Source organism: Ascidia mentula, chromosome 8 (genome assembly GCF_947561715.1).
Source record: "Ascidia mentula chromosome 8, kaAscMent1.1, whole genome shotgun sequence".
Lineage (NCBI taxonomy): Eukaryota > Metazoa > Chordata > Ascidiacea > Phlebobranchia > Ascidiidae > Ascidia > Ascidia mentula.
In genome coordinates this window covers 8917989-8939717 of record NC_138573.1, presented here as the reverse complement: position 1 = coordinate 8939717, position 21729 = coordinate 8917989, and the positions used below count along the sequence as shown (strand labels likewise).

At 37.1% G+C, this 21729-nt stretch overlaps 3 protein-coding genes and 1 non-coding gene across 4 annotated transcripts; 3 read left to right on the top strand and 1 right to left on the bottom strand.

Annotated features, from left to right (window-relative positions):
* Positions 1 to 1862: 1862 nt before the first annotated feature.
* On the bottom strand, positions 1863 to 7115 carry LOC145912568 (galactocerebrosidase-like). Its single transcript, XM_083000084.1, has 10 exons — positions 6370 to 7115; positions 6158 to 6247; positions 5449 to 5876; positions 4944 to 5216; positions 4510 to 4815; positions 3797 to 4167; positions 3391 to 3650; positions 3187 to 3326; positions 2941 to 3088; positions 1863 to 2743 (listed from the first exon to the last, which is right to left on the bottom strand). The coding sequence occupies exons 3-10, from the start codon at positions 5859 to 5861 to the stop codon at positions 2537 to 2539; spliced, it is 2118 nt and encodes a 705-aa protein (XP_082856210.1). The 5' UTR covers positions 5862 to 5876; positions 6158 to 6247; positions 6370 to 7115; the 3' UTR covers positions 1863 to 2536.
* Positions 7116 to 8638: 1523 nt separating this feature from the next.
* LOC145911554 (uncharacterized) lies at positions 8639 to 12734 on the top strand. Its single transcript, XM_082998942.1, has 14 exons — positions 8639 to 8865; positions 8921 to 9067; positions 9124 to 9240; positions 9335 to 9423; positions 9495 to 9681; positions 9757 to 9845; positions 10031 to 10124; positions 10184 to 10294; positions 10741 to 10870; positions 10933 to 11095; positions 11159 to 11341; positions 11406 to 11553; positions 11795 to 11883; positions 12415 to 12734. The coding sequence occupies exons 1-14, from the start codon at positions 8770 to 8772 to the stop codon at positions 12542 to 12544; spliced, it is 1773 nt and encodes a 590-aa protein (XP_082855068.1). The 5' UTR covers positions 8639 to 8769; the 3' UTR covers positions 12545 to 12734.
* Positions 12735 to 14335: 1601 nt separating this feature from the next.
* Trnat-ggu (transfer RNA threonine (anticodon GGU)) lies at positions 14336 to 14409 on the top strand. Its single transcript has one exon. It is a non-coding gene; the product is annotated as a tRNA-Thr (tRNA).
* Positions 14410 to 16308: 1899 nt separating this feature from the next.
* LOC145911667 (uncharacterized) lies at positions 16309 to 20565 on the top strand. The gene is made up of 14 exons (XM_082999076.1): positions 16309 to 16537; positions 16597 to 16743; positions 16800 to 16916; positions 17013 to 17101; positions 17173 to 17359; positions 17435 to 17523; positions 17673 to 17766; positions 17829 to 17939; positions 18316 to 18445; positions 18508 to 18670; positions 18734 to 18913; positions 18985 to 19129; positions 19516 to 19601; positions 20284 to 20565. The coding sequence occupies exons 1-14, from the start codon at positions 16445 to 16447 to the stop codon at positions 20411 to 20413; spliced, it is 1761 nt and encodes a 586-aa protein (XP_082855202.1). The 5' UTR covers positions 16309 to 16444; the 3' UTR covers positions 20414 to 20565.
* The last annotated feature ends 1164 nt before the right edge of the window (positions 20566 to 21729 follow it).

The following is a 21729-nucleotide window of genomic DNA, read 5'->3' as shown; positions in this document are numbered from 1 at the left end:
CTGCAGGTAAAGATTGGCATTGGTTTAGGTAAGACTTTAATAATACACATGTAGCGAAGCGCTTAACCCTTTTTGTGGTAAAATTTTATGTTTAGGCAAAGCAGAAATTGTCAAAGAATAAAGTACCAAGACCGAAAATTTACATTTAGGCGAAAAAAGCGTCTGGAATTATTTGCAACTAGCACATCTAGTAGCTACTTAGCTTTGGTTTTTTCTTTGCAGTATGTAAATCAAAAGACACTAAGTTAAGTAATAAATGTGTTCTCCTAATTCTAAGTCAGTTTAGAAAGTTGAGCAAAAGATATTAATATTCACGAAATTTTCCAACTAAGTTTAAGACCCTCACGAACTAAGAAAAAATATATCAGATAAGCGTTTGTGTCCATCTCCTGCCATTTTCCATACGATCACGACTTCATTGCCGCAGTCATAGCCTCCTACAACAATACCATGTAGTTCCAGACGTTTTTTTCGCCTACACGTAAATATTTGTTTTTGGTGCTTAGCACTTGTATTCTTTGGCAATTTCTACTTTGCATAAACCTTTTTTTTGAAATAATCAATTAACCGTTGCACTACATGTGTTTTCTAAAAGAACTCTTCTCCAAACCAATGCAATGCATTTTTAGCCGATATTTACTTGCAGCATTGTGACGTCAGACTCATTAATGACGCGAAGTTGGAACTATGAATATGTCGTAAATGACCAAAATAAATTGAAAATGTCCTAAATTTTTGCTGGCATTTTGGTCATTTGACAGAAATTTTTTAGTGAAAAAAAAACCTAGTGAATATGACGTATGACTCCAATGATTTTGAACGATTAACGATCACAAACAAATATATTTTCCAGTCAGGTAAACATGCAGGTAAAGTAATGTAAAAAAGCATTTGGCCGTAGAAATTACGTTCAGGACCTACCTAAAGCGTTTCAAGGACCTACCTAGCATAGCTGAAAAAATTGGACCTTGTGGACCTGTAGTATTTAGCAGATGGAATCTAGCGAACCTGTGGTATTAGAATAGAAATTAGTCATTACAAGTAGGCTGTAATTAACGACACAGAGGTACCGATGAACCCACTGACATTGGAGTCAAACACAATTAGAACCTGGCGGAGCTAACACAGGTGATATAAAAGGTACTTGGTATTCCAAACTTGCATGGTTCTTGGCCACTATGGCATATGAATATTCCAAAACAACGTCCGATACAGGTAGGATCTAGCGGACACAAGGCTATTTTGCACCCTAGTCATGTTCCAACTGTTTCTGCGACATCACTATAGCTATATCAATCACTAGTAAAATAAAAAATATAATTTTGCGAGACGGCTGCTGCCCGGTTCGCCTATTGGACGCCCCTACCTTTCGTATCAGAAGGCAACAAGCGGGCAAGTGATTGGAGGTACCGTTGGTCAAGATTTACAAAACGTGACGTGATGTGAACTTTCGCAAAAGTCCGAAGCAATGCCGTGGTGGTTTATCTTTTGTTCACATTTAGCGCAATAATTCAGTAATGCTATTCAAACCTACTTTACGAAAAATCACGCTCACTGTGAGATTTTGGACTCTCTACCCTGGGCACGTTTTTTGCCGAACTACGCTTATATAATATGCGTCACTTCTGTGTGGGTTTATCGGAAGATGTTTACAACGGTAAGTGTATCGAGCGAATATATCAATAAAAAGCATCACCAAAAGTCCAATTTCTTCCATTGTAACTTTCCCCCCAGGTTATTCGTACCGTAACACAATTCTACCAACTAAGTAGTTTTTTACGCCTTTACTTTAAAACTCACTCATGTCCTTTTCCTTGTCATATATACTCATCATCATCAAGATGGTTTGGATTGATTGTAAGAAAAATTTAAAGATCAAGCAACAATCCACTATATCTGCCTGTTCGTCATGCAATTAAAATGTTGTTGACAAATGATAGACACAACGATGGGCGAATACCGAACACTTCAATAATTATAAAATAAAATAAACTCGTGTCAAAACGCAGTTTAGTTTAAGGAAAACATGTTTAGCTAAACAGCATCACCAGTTCTTATTTAAACAAAACACTCGAAAGGTTTGTATGAAGACTTAACGCACAACAAATACCCCAGCATAAAGAGCATCTGTTAAGTTGAAGCAACAAACATTGCACACTACATCATACCAACAAAAATTACTTCTTCAATCTCAAAATACACAATCTGTGTGAACATCTTTTGCATGTGGAATGAGTATCAGAGATGAAACAAAAGAATATGAAACATGGGAACTCAGGCATAAAATTATTTGGCATGCAAAAATCAATGCAAACAAGAAATTTCATGATATACTGACTTATAATTTAGATAAATACTTCACAAAAAATATATTTTACATATGTAGTACAACATGTAGAAGATGACCTTGAGATAATGTGCTTCAAAAATGTTCAACAAACACATCAATTGCACATAATTATTTTGCTGCATCATGAAAAACTATGCTACTTTTTGATTGATGGCAAAAGCAACTATCATTTGAAAACAATTAAGGCTAAGTAGAAGGTTTAACTGAAAAAGAATCAAACTGAGCATTTCCAAAGTTTGCTGTTCCAAGGGCTACAAAACCATTGTCTGGAACAGCATCTTCTTTTTTGATTGTGTGCTCCAAAATTTTGGCACCATTCAGGTATGCAACCGCATTTACATCCTTGCTAACTTCTAGAGTAATTGTATTCCAATCAAGTTCCTTAAACTGCAACTAAAAGAAGAGTGTGAAATTTGTTTTATTGTGATGAGAAATGTTGTTAAATAACAGCCAGTCCTTTAAACACATAATTTTGTTTTAAAAAGGGGATCAATTCCACTGCTTGATGATACTAAAATATTGAGAGAATACATTTGGCAACAAAAAGTAACCAATTCTACAATAAAATATCACAAAAGCTACTAACTTACATCATCTACCCAGCATTCCCAGCCAATTGAACATCTCTGCAATCGAGTCTCCCTAGCCAAGTCTGTTGTTAGTATCCAAGATCTGTTTGTCATAAACCAAAGGAAAAGTCCATGTGCATTGCGCGCATCACATCCACCTTGGTTAACCCTGTCATACAGAGTAAAATCTTTGCTACTTTTTGGGGGTCAGAAAACTTGGCTTACCCAAAGCAAATATAATTGTAAAATAATAACAATATATTTTACCGTAGAGCAACAAAGACCCCGTAAGTGTTTTCAGGCTTTATGTCTACAGTAACAGCAACATTGGTCCAATTGTAATCCCCTAAAACAGTGAAGCCAAGATCTGGGTCATCACACCAGGTCACGGGTCTTTCAGTTACCACCTTGATGCACATTTACGTCAACACTTTTTAGTTTCAAACAGGTTCAAGAACCAACTTTTTATACCTGTCTCAAAGTCCACCTGTGGTCATCTGTTGCACTGGAGTTATGAAAAGTTTCAAACTTTCCACTCTGGTCAGCAAAGTTGGAAGCTTCACTGAATCCATTTGTTTCAAATGATTCAGTGTATGGTAATGGGAAACTTTGTGAAACTGGAGGTGTTGGATAAGAACCTTTAACTGCAGTGCTGATTGTTGATAATGTGATAAGTGAGTTAATTGGTACATGCAAAGATATTTCACCACTTGTTCCAACCTTCACTTTGCCTAAAAACAAACATTACATACAAATTGGTATGTGGTAAAATGGACAAAGCAATCCATGAATTAAGTCTTACTGCTTGTTTTTATTTGTATGCCCCACAAATATTTTTCTAACGCTGAAAGGTTTGATCTACTATTTAACTATTTACCCATATCCTCAAACATTTGATCAACCATTGATCCGGGTCCCAGTTGACTTCTCCACATATTCAGTTCCTTGATTACTCCCTTGAAACTACCCCCTAACATTAGTGTTACATTCTGGTCAGCAACATTATAAGCTGGAAGAGGTGGTCGTATACATATGGACTGATCATGTGCAAGTGTTTCCATTATTATGGTTAAATTTCCATTGCCATCAGCCATTGCCACATAACTTCCGCCATTGCTTAGATGGCCTGATGTTTTCAGGTAATGCCAACCCGGTTTGGTAAACTGTGTTGTGTGTGCAGTTACCCACAAAGGTCCGACTTGTTCATAGTGTCCACTCCATGGTTCGTTTGCAGTCAGCAAACTGCACCTGTGACAGTTTTAAAGTTGAGTAAACATTCATTACGGCAACCAATATTTTCTTTCTAGCACTAAATGTTCACCTCATTGCAATGAAAATTGCTAACAAAAAATAAAAAAACAATACAAGCAGAAATGTTTCAACTGAGAAAGCTTGACATTGCAAAAATGTTTAATGCAAGTTCAGTCTTGCCTAGTATATTAAATTGGCCGACAAATTTTAAGGCAAAATTTGATGAAAATGCTGACATATGAAATTTGGAGTTATGACAACAACTTTTTTTTACAGTCAAACTTTAAACCTAAAAAATTATTTTTGAAAGAAATATAAATCAACCAAAAACAAAACCACCTTTTATATGGCAAATCATCATAGTAGCTTGCAATTAGATTCCAAGCAATTGTCGCAGTAATATTCCCATTCACATAGTTTTGATTTAAAATCCTTGCCCAGCATCCTGCTCCAACAACATCATTAAACGTGCTGTAGTCTTCGCTTGCCCACAAAGGTTTTTTGGTTTCTTGGGCCTGCTTTCCAGAGTAAGTTCCAGGATAGTGGGCACCTATAATTTCTACAGCCTTCGCCAACTCAGAGTCATGTAGAATTGATTCAGATGTCATCACAAACTTGTTGTCAGAAGCGATAATTCCAACATCACTGAAATGGTGTGGTGCAGTTACTTGAAATTCACTTGATAGTTAAATGCTAATGATGCTGCAGAAACTGCACAAATAAATGAAGCCACACAAGAAATAATTCCTATGATTTTGTTAACATAATCTTACCTGAAGCCACTTTCATCCAAAACTTTTCTCAATGTCTTTATGTACTCTACATCATAAGGTCGCTCATTCCATATCCCCACATAGTTAATTTTGAGGTTATGGTGATCTTTAGCACCTTTCACCCACTTCATGATATATGTAGCTGTCAATGTTTTATTTTCATATGGCAAAACTGTTCCTTGTCCAATCCATCCTGGCCATCCCCAAGGCAAACCAATCAATGTTATGTCAGGGTTACGTGCCTTAGCTTCCTTCATCAGCCACCATTCATACCTTTAAAAATATTTATTATTGTAAAGTTTAATTCAGAGGCCAAGTTTGGGCACTTTTTCATAAAAGTTAGCTTTTTTTGGTTACACCTTTTATTTGGTATACAGGAGGAGGTAGTACAGTGGCTTGACAATACACATATATTTACTCTCATCTGACCAAATGTTAATATTTTGAACTTTTAACTTAAAAAATAGTCATCCAGGTATAGTTTAATATATTTTCATGCGCCCACCCTCTTGTGTAGTTTTCTTCATTTTCACTTCTCATGTGAGTTGCCTCAGTGCCTTCTGTGCTCTGCGCATCTCCCCCAATCTCAACTTTTAATATATGAAGAGATGCTGCAAAGTTCGGCTTGAACAAATAATCAAGTATTTGTGATCGATAAGGCTCCACATAGTTTACAAGCAGCCTACTAGTTGCACCTCCACCAGACAAGCCTCCAATTCCATAAAATATATGTGCCAAGCCACCATCATCGTCAATAGGATATGATTGTGTATTGTGCTGGCTTACAATCTTCAGCGATTGATCAACATCTTTTTCAAAGTTTATGATCCTTAGATCTTCTTGAAATGTCAAACAAAATGCACCACTAAGGCACAAAAGGACACAAGCAACAGCTTGTTGATTTACCACTTGTTTCATTTTACAAATGTTTTTCTGGCAATAAAGTTATAAGGATGCAATTACAATCAAACAACATGATTAAAGAAAAACTGTGGACAGTATATTAATTTATTGCTTTAAACAAATATGCCTAATTGTTGAAACTTTTAGTTGCAGGCAATGGTGGGATTTAAATATCTTTACATCTCTCACTAGCAGTATGCCATATAGACCCGGGGATGATATATAATATACCAAAGATTGATGTTTGGGTTTCCACAAGAAGAGTCTAGCAAGCGAAATTATTATATATATACATTTGCTTTTTTACTAACGTTTCGCGCATGTCGTTAAAACTTCAAGAACCAACTCGCAACTCGTAGCAACCCACTGAATCCCATGTGGTTTCAGACCAGTGTTGTTTACTGCAACAAAAAAACAACGTGTTTGGTTTAAATACAGGGATGATATAGATTCTCCAGCTGTTTTCAAGTCCGCTACTGAAGTGTAACAACGTGGTTTTGGTCCCGTATACATACCTACCTACCTCAACACACCGTGGTTTCTGCTTCTGCTGTTCGTTCTGCAGCAGGTTGGGTTGCACGGATGGCTGCACAAAACTCCTTCGCAACTTATTAGATTACTGCGTGGTTCGTTTTTATTCGAGTTGCACCTAAATTCGAATTTTTTTGGATAAAACTTTATGTGACAACCCACTGAATTGCTGATTCATTCAGACCCCGCTTGTCCCGAGACCCCGCCATTCGACATGTATGAAGCTTGTCAATTGGTTGGAAAACTCGTAAAATTGGGCTGTTGGTGACGTAACTGTCTTTACACAAAAAAGTGTATTGTACCTGCAATTACCAACAACGTTCTTCTTTAGTGTATCAACTTTAACAGTCTGTTCTCTGATTGAAACAGGCTATCTGGCTGTCAGGAACAAATCCTGATTGCCGGCAATATGCCTATGGCAAGTCTCCGTCAAATATCATCTATTTTGTCGCTTTAGCAATAGTAGTAGAATTGAATATAAACGAGAACCAAATCAGACAATAAAATGGTCAGTAAATGTAAATACGTTTCAGCACATACGGGAAAGTCACATGACAGTGACACCGCTATAACAGCTGCACAAAGACTATAACTGGCTACAGTGATATGGCGGTTCACAGAACGCCTATACAAAACGTAGTAGGGCTTAGCCTACAAAAACTACACTTCGCCGATACAGCTAAAAACAACGACAAAACAAACATGAAGTTTGAGCTACCGTTCAAGATGCAATTTGTCATTTAAAGAGAACAACGACAACCAGTATAGAGTGCCTACTGGTCCACCCTTTGACGCGCCTACAATTCATCCAATACTCCGCCACGACTGACTCCGATTGAAAGCGAGAAATTCTTGTAGTCTTTATGATAGTTTCTCTCTTTCTAGTGATGCAAATGAGCCCGAGAGAGGAAATAGTGCCAGTGCGAACCTTTTTTGGAGATCACATGTCGGTGAAACACATCAGCCTTTACGATAGGATTTGAAAGCAAACAATAGTGTTGGTGGGCCCCAAATTTACTGTTCATGGGCCTCCTAAATGTTTTTTGTCCTCATATCACGTGATTTCACAAGCGGTGTTAGCGTGTCCTTTTTCTTTTGATGCTTTTAAATATAGTGTGTTTTATACGTTTAATTACGATGTAAAACACTAATGAAGTCTTGCTGTATGGCAGACGAAACGTCGACAAAACAAAGTACGATAATTAATGCCAGAAGAGCAGTCCTGTTTAATTTCGGCATAATAGTTAACAATAAATTTACCGCATAGCGATGCGCATACTGTGGAAAAGACGGTGAACTAAAATGTACATAATTGATCGTGAGATTCAAATAATACATGAAATATTACGATGGCAATAACAAAGCAGTAATGAAATCGACTTGGTGATCACTTGAGCAAACAATATATTACGAGGCGGGAGAAATTAAAACACAAGCGTAATCTAATCAATGTATGTTTGCCCAATAAATATTATTAAAACTCTGTAGCCAACAGCTGTATTATCGCGGAACAAGCACCCATTGTGCAATTTCGAAAAGAATCTTGTACAAAAGATAATTGTTGACATCGTCACACTTGACTGGTCTCAAACAAAGTTTCTTTTATTGGTACACAAGAGAGAGCTTGACGAACATCATAAACCAAAAAGTACAGTGGGAAATACGGCTTGTCATGATTCGAAACCTTTTAATATTTTCCATAAACTTGGACTTCCAAAGCCCCTTTCTTACTCTTTTACATTTACACCCCATCTTTCTGACGCATTTGCTAGTAATGTTGCTTGCGTTTCGCTATACTTCTACTCAGTCTCCTTTGTCGCGTACAAGCGGCAATTATCTCTTTGTGTTTGCCTCGCCCTTGATGTAGTTGTGACTCTTTCGGACAAAAATTTTTTTGGGGGTCAAATATAATATGAATTAAAGGAGCAGAAGTTTATGATTTAAAACGTGGACCCCACGCCAACGCTTAACATGGAAGTCACTGCATCATAGCAAGCTTAAACGTAGATTTATTGTAAGTGTTTATTTTACAGGTCAATAAAAAGTTCATAATGCATAACTCAGGCGCGCAGTTTGGTTGTAGTTGTGAAAAATCTAACGAGGAACACGGGCTGTAATATGAGCCTCAAATATTTAGTTTCGTTGATTCCAAACAACGAGCTAGGAAAACATCATTCCAATATCATGATGCAGTTTTAGGAGTTTCAAGGACAACTTCTTTAACAATGGCGAGCTTCGACAATGGAGGAAATTAAAGACGAAAGGTTGTGCTGGGGCTAAAGCTACCGATACTGTTGCCGACTTGAAAACATTTTCAGAAGTCTGATCACGCCCATGCTGCAGTATAATTTTTGTAACGTTATTTAGTGACAGTTATCGAGTTCAAAAAAGCATGACCGACAACATAGTTATCAATGTGGTACAACGAGGACCTGAAGAAAATCGAAGTTTGGAAACAAATTACTACTGTAAAGTGGAAAATCAAAAGGTAATTGATCAACAGCACTTACATAAAAGAAGTAAAGCACTGGTAATTATACTAGACGTTGGATGGAGTTCTTCAACTTGGGATCAATTCAAAACCTACCCAAAACGTTGTGAATTTCCACTATGTGCTTGTAATAGATGTTAGCGCGAGTATGAATACCACACTGGCAAATTCAAATGTTACGCTTCTAGACAGAATCAAGGTATTTATTTATTATATATCAAGAAACACTTAAATAAGCAATAAACATATTATTAGATATTTGCAAAGAAGTGTATCGAAAATTTGGACGAGTCGTCATGGCTTTCAATAGTCACGTTTTCACAAACAGCAAGTATTAAAATGGCAATTACCAGAATGGACAGCAATGGAAAAGTAATTATTTGTGAATAGTAACATAATGTGATCTTGCAATTCTGATAACGTACGTTTAATTTAACACGTGGGAAAATATATTTTCCCTTCATAGAGTGAAGCTAAAGATGTAGTGCAATACCTTACAACAGAGAGTATGACTAACCTTGCAGATGGTCTGTTGGTGGGTTTGTCTGTAACCAGGTAGGACCACCTGTTACTTTTTGTATATTCATATGCAAACATTATTTAGTTCAAACACAACATTCTTGCAGAGACAAAGACAATATGATTCGGGATTGCATAATTCTCTTCACTGATGGAGAAGCCACGTGTGGTATTATGGATGTTGATGAACTGGTAACAGAGTACAACAACTTGTCAAATCGTTTGGGAAAGTTGTGTCGAGTTCCAGTTTCGGCATTTACCATTGGAAAATATAAACCGAGCTTTTTACGGGAAGTATGTGGAATGTGAAAATATTTTTTCCCCTTGACAATACTGCAAAAAAACGAATGAATTCTTATGCATGACCAGATATCAACACGTCTCGGATCTGAAGCGTTTTATTGGCTAAATGCAGACTGTACGTTTGAAGTTGATATGTTTCTTCCCATCTGTCTCAGGTTTGTTATCTTACTGTCAAAAGATCATTTAGCAATCTATCACAATACATAACCCAGTTGTAAGATTCCTGAGTTTGAGCTTGACTTTGAGGAGCATGTCTGCATTTTTTGTGTAAATGTTGTTTCATGATCACATTTTTAGCGTTACGGTACCTTTCCTGTCTGACAAGTAATTTTATTTCAAGGGAGTCTGTTCCAATTACTGATATATCTGTCGAACTGAAGAGCCTTAAAGAAGTAAAGTTTGATCTGTCACAAACATCAAATGAATACTTTGAGGTTTAATGATTGATGGCAGGTTGCGTTAAAAACTTTTTCACAATACCTTGTTTTCTCAGAGCGATCGCAACCCATCTGAAAAGGAATTACATTATTTTTTCCATGTTATTCCAGTCACATTAAAAAAACACATAGGTTTTCGTCTGCTCCTGCCTCCAGGATCTTTTGCGGTATATTTTGGGCCAAATGTTATTGGCCGATAGTTCTGTTAAAAGTTACTCCATAACAGACTTTATATTTTTCTTCTACCAGCCTGGTATCACTGGATAGAAGTCATGGTTAAATGTTGTGAAAATATAAGAAGCAATGTAATGTAGTGCGGCGTAATGACATGCAGTCACTGAAACATAAATAATTAAACAAACATGTTTTGGTTGCCATGATTAGTGAGGCACAATCCCTGATGACGGACTTATGTAATTCAGGTTGGCCAAATTTCGAGGCTATTATTAACATCAGTGGACCGAGCTTTTCAAAAAATGTTACAGGGTTGATTTTATGCAACAATTCTTCATTGTTCCATCATTACTACATAAGGTTGAAATGCCTCACTCACCATGATGACTCATACAAAAAATTTTGTATTTGTGTAATTGTATAAACAATAACATGTTAGCTTGACGGGAAGAGGATTATGGTCATCACTACGTCATACCTTGATTATGAGGGACGTCCTCAACATTTCACAGAACATTTGGAACTGAGGGTTAAACCCATGATTGATATTTTACAAATGGGGCTTAGAGGTACAGCGGTTAAACGTCAACTAATTGTAAAAAGAAAATTAAATTCCTGTATCAAACTCCAGACCTAACTGGACGAACTGTGGAAATTCTCAAGAATACAGCGGCCTATGGAATGCAAAATAACACAGTGTTTGACTCCCAACTAAACGTGGAAATTTCTTACACAAAAGTTCTACAGGAGGAATGTCGTACCATCACTGCAAAGGCCTTGAAAAAAGCTCTCAGGTTCGTATTTTTTTAACAACGGAAAACTTGCTATCAATCAGACTGTTTATGGATTTTTTTAAGTGATGGCGACGAAAATGAAGCGGAAGGGCAAAAACGTCTTCAGGAATCACAAGAACAAATCAAATTATTACAAAACGAAGCAAGATTTGCTTTGGGTGTTGACAATCGTTTGTGCAAAAAATTCTGCCAGAAAGCAGACAATTTAATGAATATCACTGAAGTTTTTAACGACGAGAATACAAAGTAACAAAACTTGGTAAAAAATTTACACTTGGTAGATATTTATTTTTCCCGATCATGTTTTTAGCGGAGAAGCGGCTGCTTGGGGTCGTTTGGCAGCGGTAGAGTCCTCACTTTCGACAGAGATGCCAACCCCTACTGGAGTGTTTGACAAAGATATTCCTCAGCCGTTTATGACTAAAGAAGTTTACAAAACTTTACACAAATACCGTAAGGTGAGTACTCCAGTGTTGTAATTTTAGATACCGTTATACTCCTGACTTAATTTTTTGCTGCCGTTTTGTAACCTTGGTTCACACTGTCATCACTTGAACGTTACAACAACGTTTGGCTTTAACAATGCTTGAACATAACAATTGGAAATTACGTCTGGTTCTGCAAATGTAAGAAAAATCTAAAACGTTTCTCCCAAATAAACTGTTGGTGTTTTGAAAGAACAATTATTTTCTTGTGCAGCAAGTTGAGGCGCCATCCAACAACGGATGTGAGGAAAGTGATGATGACGAACTAATGTTCATTGAGGATGTTTTTTCAGACAGTGATAAGTATGTGAAACGGGGGAAGTTTGCGCGCCTGGGATCGCACTGTCGTCACATTAAAAGCCTTCTGAGCTTCTTTACAATCCTGCAAAAATTCAATTACGTAGGGTGTGATGTTTAGTAGGCTGCTATGTTTTACGTAGTTCTATGGTTAAATGATTTTCAATGTATTATGTGCAGGGTTACTATTGGCCAGGACCAAAAAGTAAGCACGATGGGTTTTGATGTCAAAATTAGGTACATTTCAGAAACATTTCGGATAATGATCTTTTGATAGAAATAACGGCAGCAATAGTTTATAAAAACTGTTTTTAGCCAGATTCGTTCGTCTGAAAACAGCTGGCATCACGCAATATCACAAACACGTACACAACACTAAGCACGAAAATCCAGAATAACCACGTTTCTTAGAAATGGTCATGTTTGTGTTTTCTATGACACTGCTTGTAAAAATAAACCCAAATACTAGAAAATTGCCCGGTATGGCAAAGCAGTTACCACCCATTTTAACCTGCTTTTACACAACTTGTATTTTAGACTTGTTGGTGTTCAACAAAATGTGGAAGTACACATGGAAAATTGGGTGGAAGAAATCTGCAAGTTCTTTTTAGCTGGTGTTTTCCTTTTCTTTATTTTGTTTGGAATTGTGTTGCAGCGTTATATGTAAATGCAAAAATGGGATATAATACTTAGTTTCATGGCTTTAAATAGCGGTGTGGCTTTTTTGATATCATTTTTGGAATAATTTTATGATGAGGTAAAGACTGTGGATCTATTACTACAACATGTTTTGTTAAACTTTTTTGTGTTTGAATCTTTTTTCTTGCGACGTTGTAAATACATTAAGTTTCGTCTTATACCTCAATAGTAAAATTGCTTTGATACAATCCGGTAAAAATGCAATCGGCGAAGTTTCCAACCTCACCCAATACAGAATTCCATTAAATAAATGGAAGTTAAACTTCACCAATCAAGTAGTATATTTCGATCTCTTTCGCTCCATTGTGAGAAAAATGTCAATTACAATAGCGAAGCAATGCTTGCGTTTCTTCGATTCCGCATTATTCTTTAACTCATCCACACTCAATTGCCAGTAGGGTCGAAAATCTTCGACTACAGAAACTGTGAAAACGCACCAGCCATGCCACCAATGCCGTCGGTTTTGATTCATCAGACATGCGAATTCATTTGTAATATAGTTTACCTCTCAGTCAACCTCAAGAGTTAATGACAACAGTCCTTGTGCATATACCACTATAGCATGGCAACTTTGCGTAAAACTAAAGGCACATCTACAACAAACACATATTCAAAGTTTTTCGGTTCTACGTCAACTAAAAAATGTTGAAAACTGCACGAAAAGTAGCGGCGACCAAAAATCGTAAACCATCTGCGCTGTGGCGAAAATGACATCACACAAGGCGCTCGCGTCGAAAAAAATGCATTGTTTAGATAGGAGAAGGCGCCTTATATTGCAGACATTGAATAATTTCAAACATAGGAGAATCCACAAATTACGTTACCTCAAAGGTCAGGACAGGGTTTTACATCACACAAAATATATTACGGTGACGTCACAAACGAAAGGATTATTTTCCCCTAATTATCAGAAGACCATAGGGCAGTGCTTTTCAACCTTTTTAAAGACTATCCGCATTTTTCTATGGCACGAAAGTTTCATCCGCACATGCGGCCAAACGCATAAAATGTAACCAGGGCGTCGATTTTTTTTTTATTCCGTGTGGATCATCTAGGGTGGTATGCAGAAACCCCGCTTAACTTTAAGCTCGGCTTAAATCCCCGCTTAACTTTAAGGGGCTATGCAGAAACCCCGCTTAACTTTAAGCTCGGCTTAAATCCCCGCTTAAGACGTCATAAGTTAAGCAGGGTTTCTACATTCCACCCCTAGAGAAAAAATGTCGTGCTTGTCGCAAAAATGTCGTACCTGGTAACTAACGCATGAGAAAGACCAGGCTTATTCCGATTACTGGATTCTTGTGCTTACATAAGGTTAGAATACAAGTTGAAATAACGACAAAACAAGTAAAAACCTTGCATGTGGTTGGCTGCTATGCCTCTTTTAACGTCCGATTGAACGAAAAATGGTACTTGTTTCGTAACAATGACACGTGTTAGGTAACAATGCTCCATGTTTGGAAGTAGGTTTGCAGGCTTGGCAGCCCAGGCATTGCAGCCTAGCTGGATCAGCCACTTTTTCCTGACAAGTCGGAGCAAGATTTGAAAAATCTAGGCTGCAATGCCTGGGCTGCCAAGCCTGCAAACCTAATGATCGCGATACGATAGCTGCATGTGATCGCCAAGGACGTGCGCCAATCATGCCATTGCATGAAATATTACGGTGGTAGAGATCCCCTACGTATATGTGAAGGTTGCGTGGCAAGTTGTGCGCTTGCGCACCTGTGTACCTTGGCCACAATATACCCCGTGAAACCACTGAGCTCCTGTAGCTCAGTTGGTAGAGCGTTGGGCCTGGTTAGCCCAGGGTCGTGAGTTCAAACCTCACCGGGAGCTTGATTTTTCAAATCTTGCTCCGACTTGTCAGGAAAAAGTGGCTGATCCAGCTAAGCTGCAATACCTGGGCTGCCAAGCCTGCAAACCTAATGATCGCGATACGATAGCTGTGATCGCCAAGCAAGGACCTGCGCAGTGGGGCGATCATGCCATTGCATGAAATATTACTGTTTGGAAGTATTGTTTATTTTTGAACATAACGCGACACGTGATTCGCTGAACGTTAAAGCCAGTGCTTGGTGGTTTTTATATGGATTTTGTCCAAAAAGTTATTGCGGTTGCGTTTATTTAGACATTTGAACAGACAAATTTATTTTAAGTGGGGATCCCAATCGTCGATACCATTAAGTTTTCAACACTACGTTCACCGTTCAGTTAAAAGCTGTTGTTTGATTGAGAATCTAAATACAAATTTCTCCGCAAATAATTGTTTGCGGATTGAAATTAAACAACTTATACTGGCACCAACGTCTACGAACCACTTTTGCCACCAGTATGTACTGCAAAATAGAAAAATAGTTAGCGTCCAATCTTCGAAAAAAGAAAAACTATCGCGTGTCGAGCACTTTGAATGGTGAAAAAGGCATAAATCGACACCCTGTATAGAACTGTACTTTGGACACATTTCAGTATAATACTTGAGACGCTTCTTGAAACACTCCACATCCATAAAAACAGCGGATGTGTTGATGATAAAGAACAATGTGTGTATTTTCCGGCAGTTTACAACAACTTGTTGAAACTGCTGCGCCTCCCGCATTATTCTTTTTTCGTGTTCTTTTTGTGCCTTTGAAAGTGTGGTTTACGTTTGAATTGCGATGTTATAACCCAATGAAGTCTTGCTGTATGGCAGACGAAACGACAGCAAAATAAAGTGTTAAGTTATGCCAGAAGAACAGTCCTGTTTAATTCCAGTCTAATAGTTAAAATTAGAATGTAGCAAATGAATTTACCGAACTAAAATGTACATAAGTGATGCTGAGATTCTAATAATATGAAATATTACGATGGTAATAATAAAGCAGTAGAAAAATCGACAAGGTGATCACTTGAGCTAACAATATATTGCGAGACGATAAAATAAATATATTTGGGTAATCCACAACAAATAATATTAAAACTCTGTAGCCAACAGCTGTACTATCGCAGAACAAGCACCCATTGTGGGATTTCAAAAAGAATCTTGTACAAAAAGATAATTGTTGACAACGTCACACTTGACTGGTTACAAACAAAGTTTCTTTTATTGGTACACAAGAGAGGGCTTGACGAACATCATTATAGTATGAAGTACTGTGAGGAATTCGACTTGTCGTGATTTGAAACCTTTTAATATTTTGTTAAAACTTGATTTTCAAAACCGCTTTCTACTCTTTTTCCATTTACACCCCGTCTTTCTGACGCATCCACTAGTTATGTTGATTGCGTTTCGCTATACTTCTACTCAGTCTCCTTATTCGCGTCAAAGCAACATTTATCTTTTTGGGGCCCTTGATATCGCTTTATATATTTTTGACGCCGAAAATTTTGGTGGGGGTCAAATACAAAAAGGATTAAACGAGCAGAAATTTATGATTTAAAACGTGGCCACACGCCAACGCATACCATAGACGTCACTGCATCATCGCAAGCATGACGTGTAGTTGTTGTAATTTGTAAAGTGTTGGTTTTACAGGTCAATAAGAAGTTCATAATGCATAACTCAGGCGTGCAGTTTGGTTGTAGTTGTGAAAAAATCTAACGAGGAACACGGGCTATAATGTGAACCTCAAATATTTAGTTTCGTTGATTCCAAACAACGAGCTAGGAAAACATCATTCCAATATCATGATGCAGTTTTAGGAGTTTCAAGGACAACTTCTTTAACAATGGCGAGCTTCGACAATGGAGGAAATTTAAGACGAAAGGTTGTGCTGGGGCTAAAGCTACCGAACCTTTTGCCGACTTGAAAACATTTTTAGAAGTCTGATCACGCCCATACTGCAGTATAATTTTTGTAACGTTATTTAGTGACAGCTATCGAGTTCAACAAAGCATGACCGACAACATAGTTATCAATGTACAACGAAGACCTGAAGAAAATCGAAGTTTGGAAACAAATTACTACTGTAGAGTGGAAAATCAAAAGGTAATTGATCAACAGCACTTACATAAGAGTGAATTCAAGCACAGTGGTAATTATATTAGACGTTGGATGGAGTTCTTCAACTTGGGATCAATTCAAAACCTACCCAAAACATTGTGGATTTCCACTATGTGCTTGTAATAGATGTTAGCGCGAGTATGAATACCACTCTGGCAAATTCAAATGTTACGCTTTTAGGCAGAATCAAGGTATTTGTTTATTATATATCGAGAAACGCTAAAATAAGCAATAAACTCATTATTAGAAATTTGCAAAAAAGTGCATCGAAAATTTGGACGAGTCGTCATGGCTTTCAATAGTCACATTTTCAAAAACAGCAAGTATTAAAATGGCAATTACCAGAATGGACAGCAATGGAAAAGTAATTATTTGTTAATATAGTAACAAAATGTGATCTTGCAATTCTGATAACGTACGTTTAATTTAACAAGTGGGAAAATATATTTTCCCTTCATAGAGTGAAGCTAAAGATGTAGTGCAAAACCTTACAACAGACAGTATGACTAACCTAGCAGATGGTCTGTTGGTGGGTTTGTCTGTAACCAGGTAGGACCACCTGTTACTTTTTGTATAGTCGTATGCAACTGTTGCTCAGTTCAAACACAACATTCTTGCAGAGACAAAGACAATATGATTCGGGATTGCATAATTCTCTTCACTGATGGAGAAGCCACATGTGGTATTAGGAATGTTGATGATTTGGTAAAAGAGTACAACAACTTATCTAATCGTTTGGGAAAGTTGTGTCGAGTTCCAGTATCGGCATTTACCATTGGAAGTTATAAACCGAGCTTTTTACGGGAAGTATGTGGAATGTGAAAATATTTTTTCCCCTTGACAATACTGCAAAAAAACGAATGAATTCTTATGCATGACCAGATATCAACACGTCTCGGATCTGAAGCATTTTATTGGCTGAATGCAGACTGCACGTTTGAAGCTGATATGTTTCTTCCCATCTGTCTCAGGTTCGTTATCAATGATTGTTATCAAAAGATCATGCATAATGCAATAGTAAGATTCCTTTGATTAAGCTTGGGTTTTCTGTAAATGTTGTTTCACGATCAATTTTTAGCGTTACGGTCCCTTTTCTGCCGTACAAGTAATTTTTTTTAAGGGAATCTGTTCCAATAACTGATATATCTGTCGAACTGAAGAGCCTTAAAGAAGTGAAGTTTGATCTGTCACTAACATCAAATGAATACTTTGAGGTTCAAATGATTGATGGCAGGTTGCGTTGAAATTTTTTTTCACAATACCTCGATTTTTTCAGAGCGATCTACACCCATCCGAAGAGGAGCTACATTATTTTTTCCATGTTATTCCAGTCTCGTTAAAAAAACACATAAGTTTTCGTCTGCTCCTGCCTCCAGGATCTTTTGCGGTATATTTTGGGGCAAATGTTATTGGCCGTTAGTTCTGTAAAAAGTTACTCCATAACAGACTGTACATTTTTCTTCTACCAGTCTGGTATCGTTGGATAGAAGTCATGGATAAATGTTGTTAAAATATAAGAAGCAATGTAATGCAGTGCGACGTAATGACATGTAGTCACTGAAACATAAATAATTAAACAAACATGTTTTGGTTGCCATGTTTAGTGAGGCACAATGCCTGATGACGGACTTATGTAATTCATGTTGGCCAAACTTTAAGGCAATTATTTACATCAGTGGACCGAGCTTTTCAAAAAATGTTACAGGGTTGATTTTATGCAAAAATGTTGTATTTGTGTAATTGTATAAACAATAACATGTTAGCTTAACGGGAAGAGGATTATGGTTATCACTACGTCATACCTTGATTATGAGGGACGTCATCAACATTTCACAGAACATTTGGAACTGAGGGTTAAACCCATGATTGATATTTTACAAATGGGGCTTAGAGGTACAGCGGTTAAACGTCAACTAATTGTAAAAAGAAAATTAAATTCCTGTATCACAACCCAGACATGAATGAACGAACTGTGGAAATTCTTAAGAATACTGCGGCCTATGGAATGCAAAATAACACAGTGTTTGACTCCCAACTGAACGTGGAAATTTCTTACACAAAAGTTTTACAGGAGGAATGTCGTACCATCACTGCAAAGGCCTTGAAAAAAGCTCTCAGGTTTGTATTTTTTTTTAACAACAGAAAATTTGCTACCAATCAGACTGTTTATGGCTTTTGTAGTGATGGCGACGAAAATAAAGCGGTGCAAAAACGCCTTCAGGAATCACATGCAAAGATCAAATTATTACAAAACGAAGCGAGAATTGCTTTGGGTGTTGATAATCGTTTGTGCAAAAAATTCTGCCACAAAACAGACAGTTTAATGAATATCACTGCAGTCATTAGAGACAAAAATACAAGGTAACAAAACCTTACAAGAAATATACATTTGGTAGTTACTTGTTTTTCCCGGTCATGTTTTCAATATATAGAGAAGGGTCTGCTTGGGGTCGTTTGGCAGCGGTAGAGTCCTCACTTTCGACAGAGATGCCAACCCCTACTGGAGTGTTTGACAAAGATATTCCCCAGCCGTTTATGACTAAACAAGTTTACAAAACTTTACACAAATATCGTAAGGTGAGTACTCCAGTGTTGTAATTTTAGATTCCCCTGACCGTTATTCTTCTTAATCAATTTTTTTGTGCAATGATTCGCGGAACACAAATAAGTTAAACAACCAAACGCTACAAAGTAACCTGCTGGATATAATTTACTTGTTGAGCCAAAGTTTTTATCGCGATGCTGGACAGAAAGTTGATCAGCAAACAAAACTAATTTTTTGTTGCCACTTTGTGACTTTGGTTCACACAGTCATCATTTGAACGTTACAACCACGTCTGGCTTTAACAATGCTTGAAAGTAACAATTGGAAATTACGTCTGATTATGTAAATGAAAAAAATTGGAACAGTTCTCTAAAATAAACTATTGATTTTTTGAAAGAACAATTATTTTCTTGTGCAGCAAGTTGATTCATCCAACAACGGATATGAAGAAAGTGATGATGACGAACTAATATTCATAGAGGATGTTTTTTCAGACAGTGATAAGTATGTGAACCGGTAAATTTTGCGCGCCTGGGACCGCACTGTTGCCAAATTAAAAGACTTCAGAGCATGTTTGCAATCCTGCAAATTACGTAGGGTTTGATGTTATGTTTTACGTAGTTCTGTGTTTGAATGATTTTCAATGTAATATGTGCAGGGTTACTATTGGCCAGGATCAAAAAGTAAGCACGGTGCGTTTTTGTTACGCTTCTTAACAAACGCTTTACTTGGTCCTTAGGACGCTGCATTAAACGGCTAGCCACAAGCCTTGGCGTAAAAGAATACGCGATACAATAAAAACTTGGAAAGAAAACGTCAAACAAGTTATCGCAAGTTCTTTTGCGCTACATTTTGATGTCAAAATTGGGAACATTTGAGAAATTTTTCAGTTGATAATCTTTCAATAGAAATAACGGCAGCAATAATTTATAACAACAGTTTTTAGCCTGATTTTTTCGTCTGAAAACGGCTGGCATCGCGCAATATCACAAATAATTCGTGTTCAAGAAATAAGCATGTTTACATGAGAAAACTAAGCACGGAAATCCAGAATAATCACCTTTTTAGAAATAGGCAGATTTATATTTTCTATGATACTGCTTGTAAAAATAAGCCCAAAAATATACGGTATGCCAAAGCAGTTACCACACAATCTTACCCTGCTTTTACACAACTTGTATTTTAGACTTGTTGGTATTGAACAAAAAGTGGAAGTACACATGGAAAATTGGGTGGAAGAAATCTGCAAGTTCCTTGTAGCTGGCGTTTTCCTTTTCTTTATTTTGTTTGGAATTGTGTTGCAGCGTTATATGTAAATACCCAAATTAGCAGTATGGGATATAATACTTAGTTTAATTGCTTTAAATAGCGGTGTGGTTTTTATTGATAATATTTTTGGAATAGTTTTGCAACATGTTTTTCCTACAGAATGTTTTTCTTAATTCTTGTAAACACATTATGTTATCGTTTTACCGTACTGATAAAATTGCTTTAATTTGGAAGCAATAGTGTTAACACTAATTAATCACTGGAAGCAGCAAAGCCTAAATATCGTAAGAGGTTCGGTGTGTTTGGGCAATTCCCTAGGGCCCAATCTTGTGATAGTGACACAGAACAACTAGTTTTGTCAGGTTATTATCATGAGACAGTATATCAAGTGTTTTGCATAGATGCCAATCGGCGCTTTTTTCAACCTTACCACAGAATCCCATCAAAGGAATGGAGGTTAAAGTACATGTGACATGGAAAATTAAAGTAAAAAAAAGTTTGACTATCAAATGGTCATTTCTTCCAACAGCTTTTGGCGAAAAAAGTAGATACTGCCACAGGTTTCTAAGACACAGCTGATCAAAGATACCTTCAAACTGTTGCTCGTGTTCAAGGGAGATTATTGTTGCGTGACGTCATAGAAAGCGCTTCAGTCGCGCAAAAGCTGCCAGCGAGGCTTATGCGAAGGAAAGGAAACGTGGTAAAAGTGTTTTTTTTATTTGACAGGAGCACAACACGTGCAACAAACGGATATTAATTGTTTGCTTGAACTGTAAACAGAGGGCCACTGCTTCGACCTGTTAGGTCCTATTTAATTTCGTTATAATAAAACAGTTATACTGGGACGAGGTACTTTTGTGGTCAAAGTTTTTATGATTTCATATTTTCCTGTAACGTATTCGGTGTTGCGTTACATCATAAAATAAATGATTCGAATTCCAAATAGTCGGTTTCGGTCATAACCTATAGTTCAACGATGCGATACTTAACTATTTGTTTTTTACTTCACTATTATAATAAAATCCGCCACAATATTGTTCGCAATATAGTTCGTAACTACAACTGTTACAATCCCTAGGTGAGGAAGAAACGCACAATCTCCGAGGTTGTAAACCAAAACAGGGAAGTACCACGTTCGTCCTTCTGTGCACACTCCGGTATTAAATTCACACCCAGACTTACGGACAAAAGAAAAGAACCCAGAGAAGGTTATGAATACATGCCTATGCAATTCACCAATGCTGACATTTGCTTGTTTTTTTTAAACAAAGGTGTATAGGCTATGTTTTCTTGTTAAACGACGAATTGTAAATTATAACGTTGCTTTAAGTCGCTTTCGAGACTTTTCAGGGTCATCCTTGAT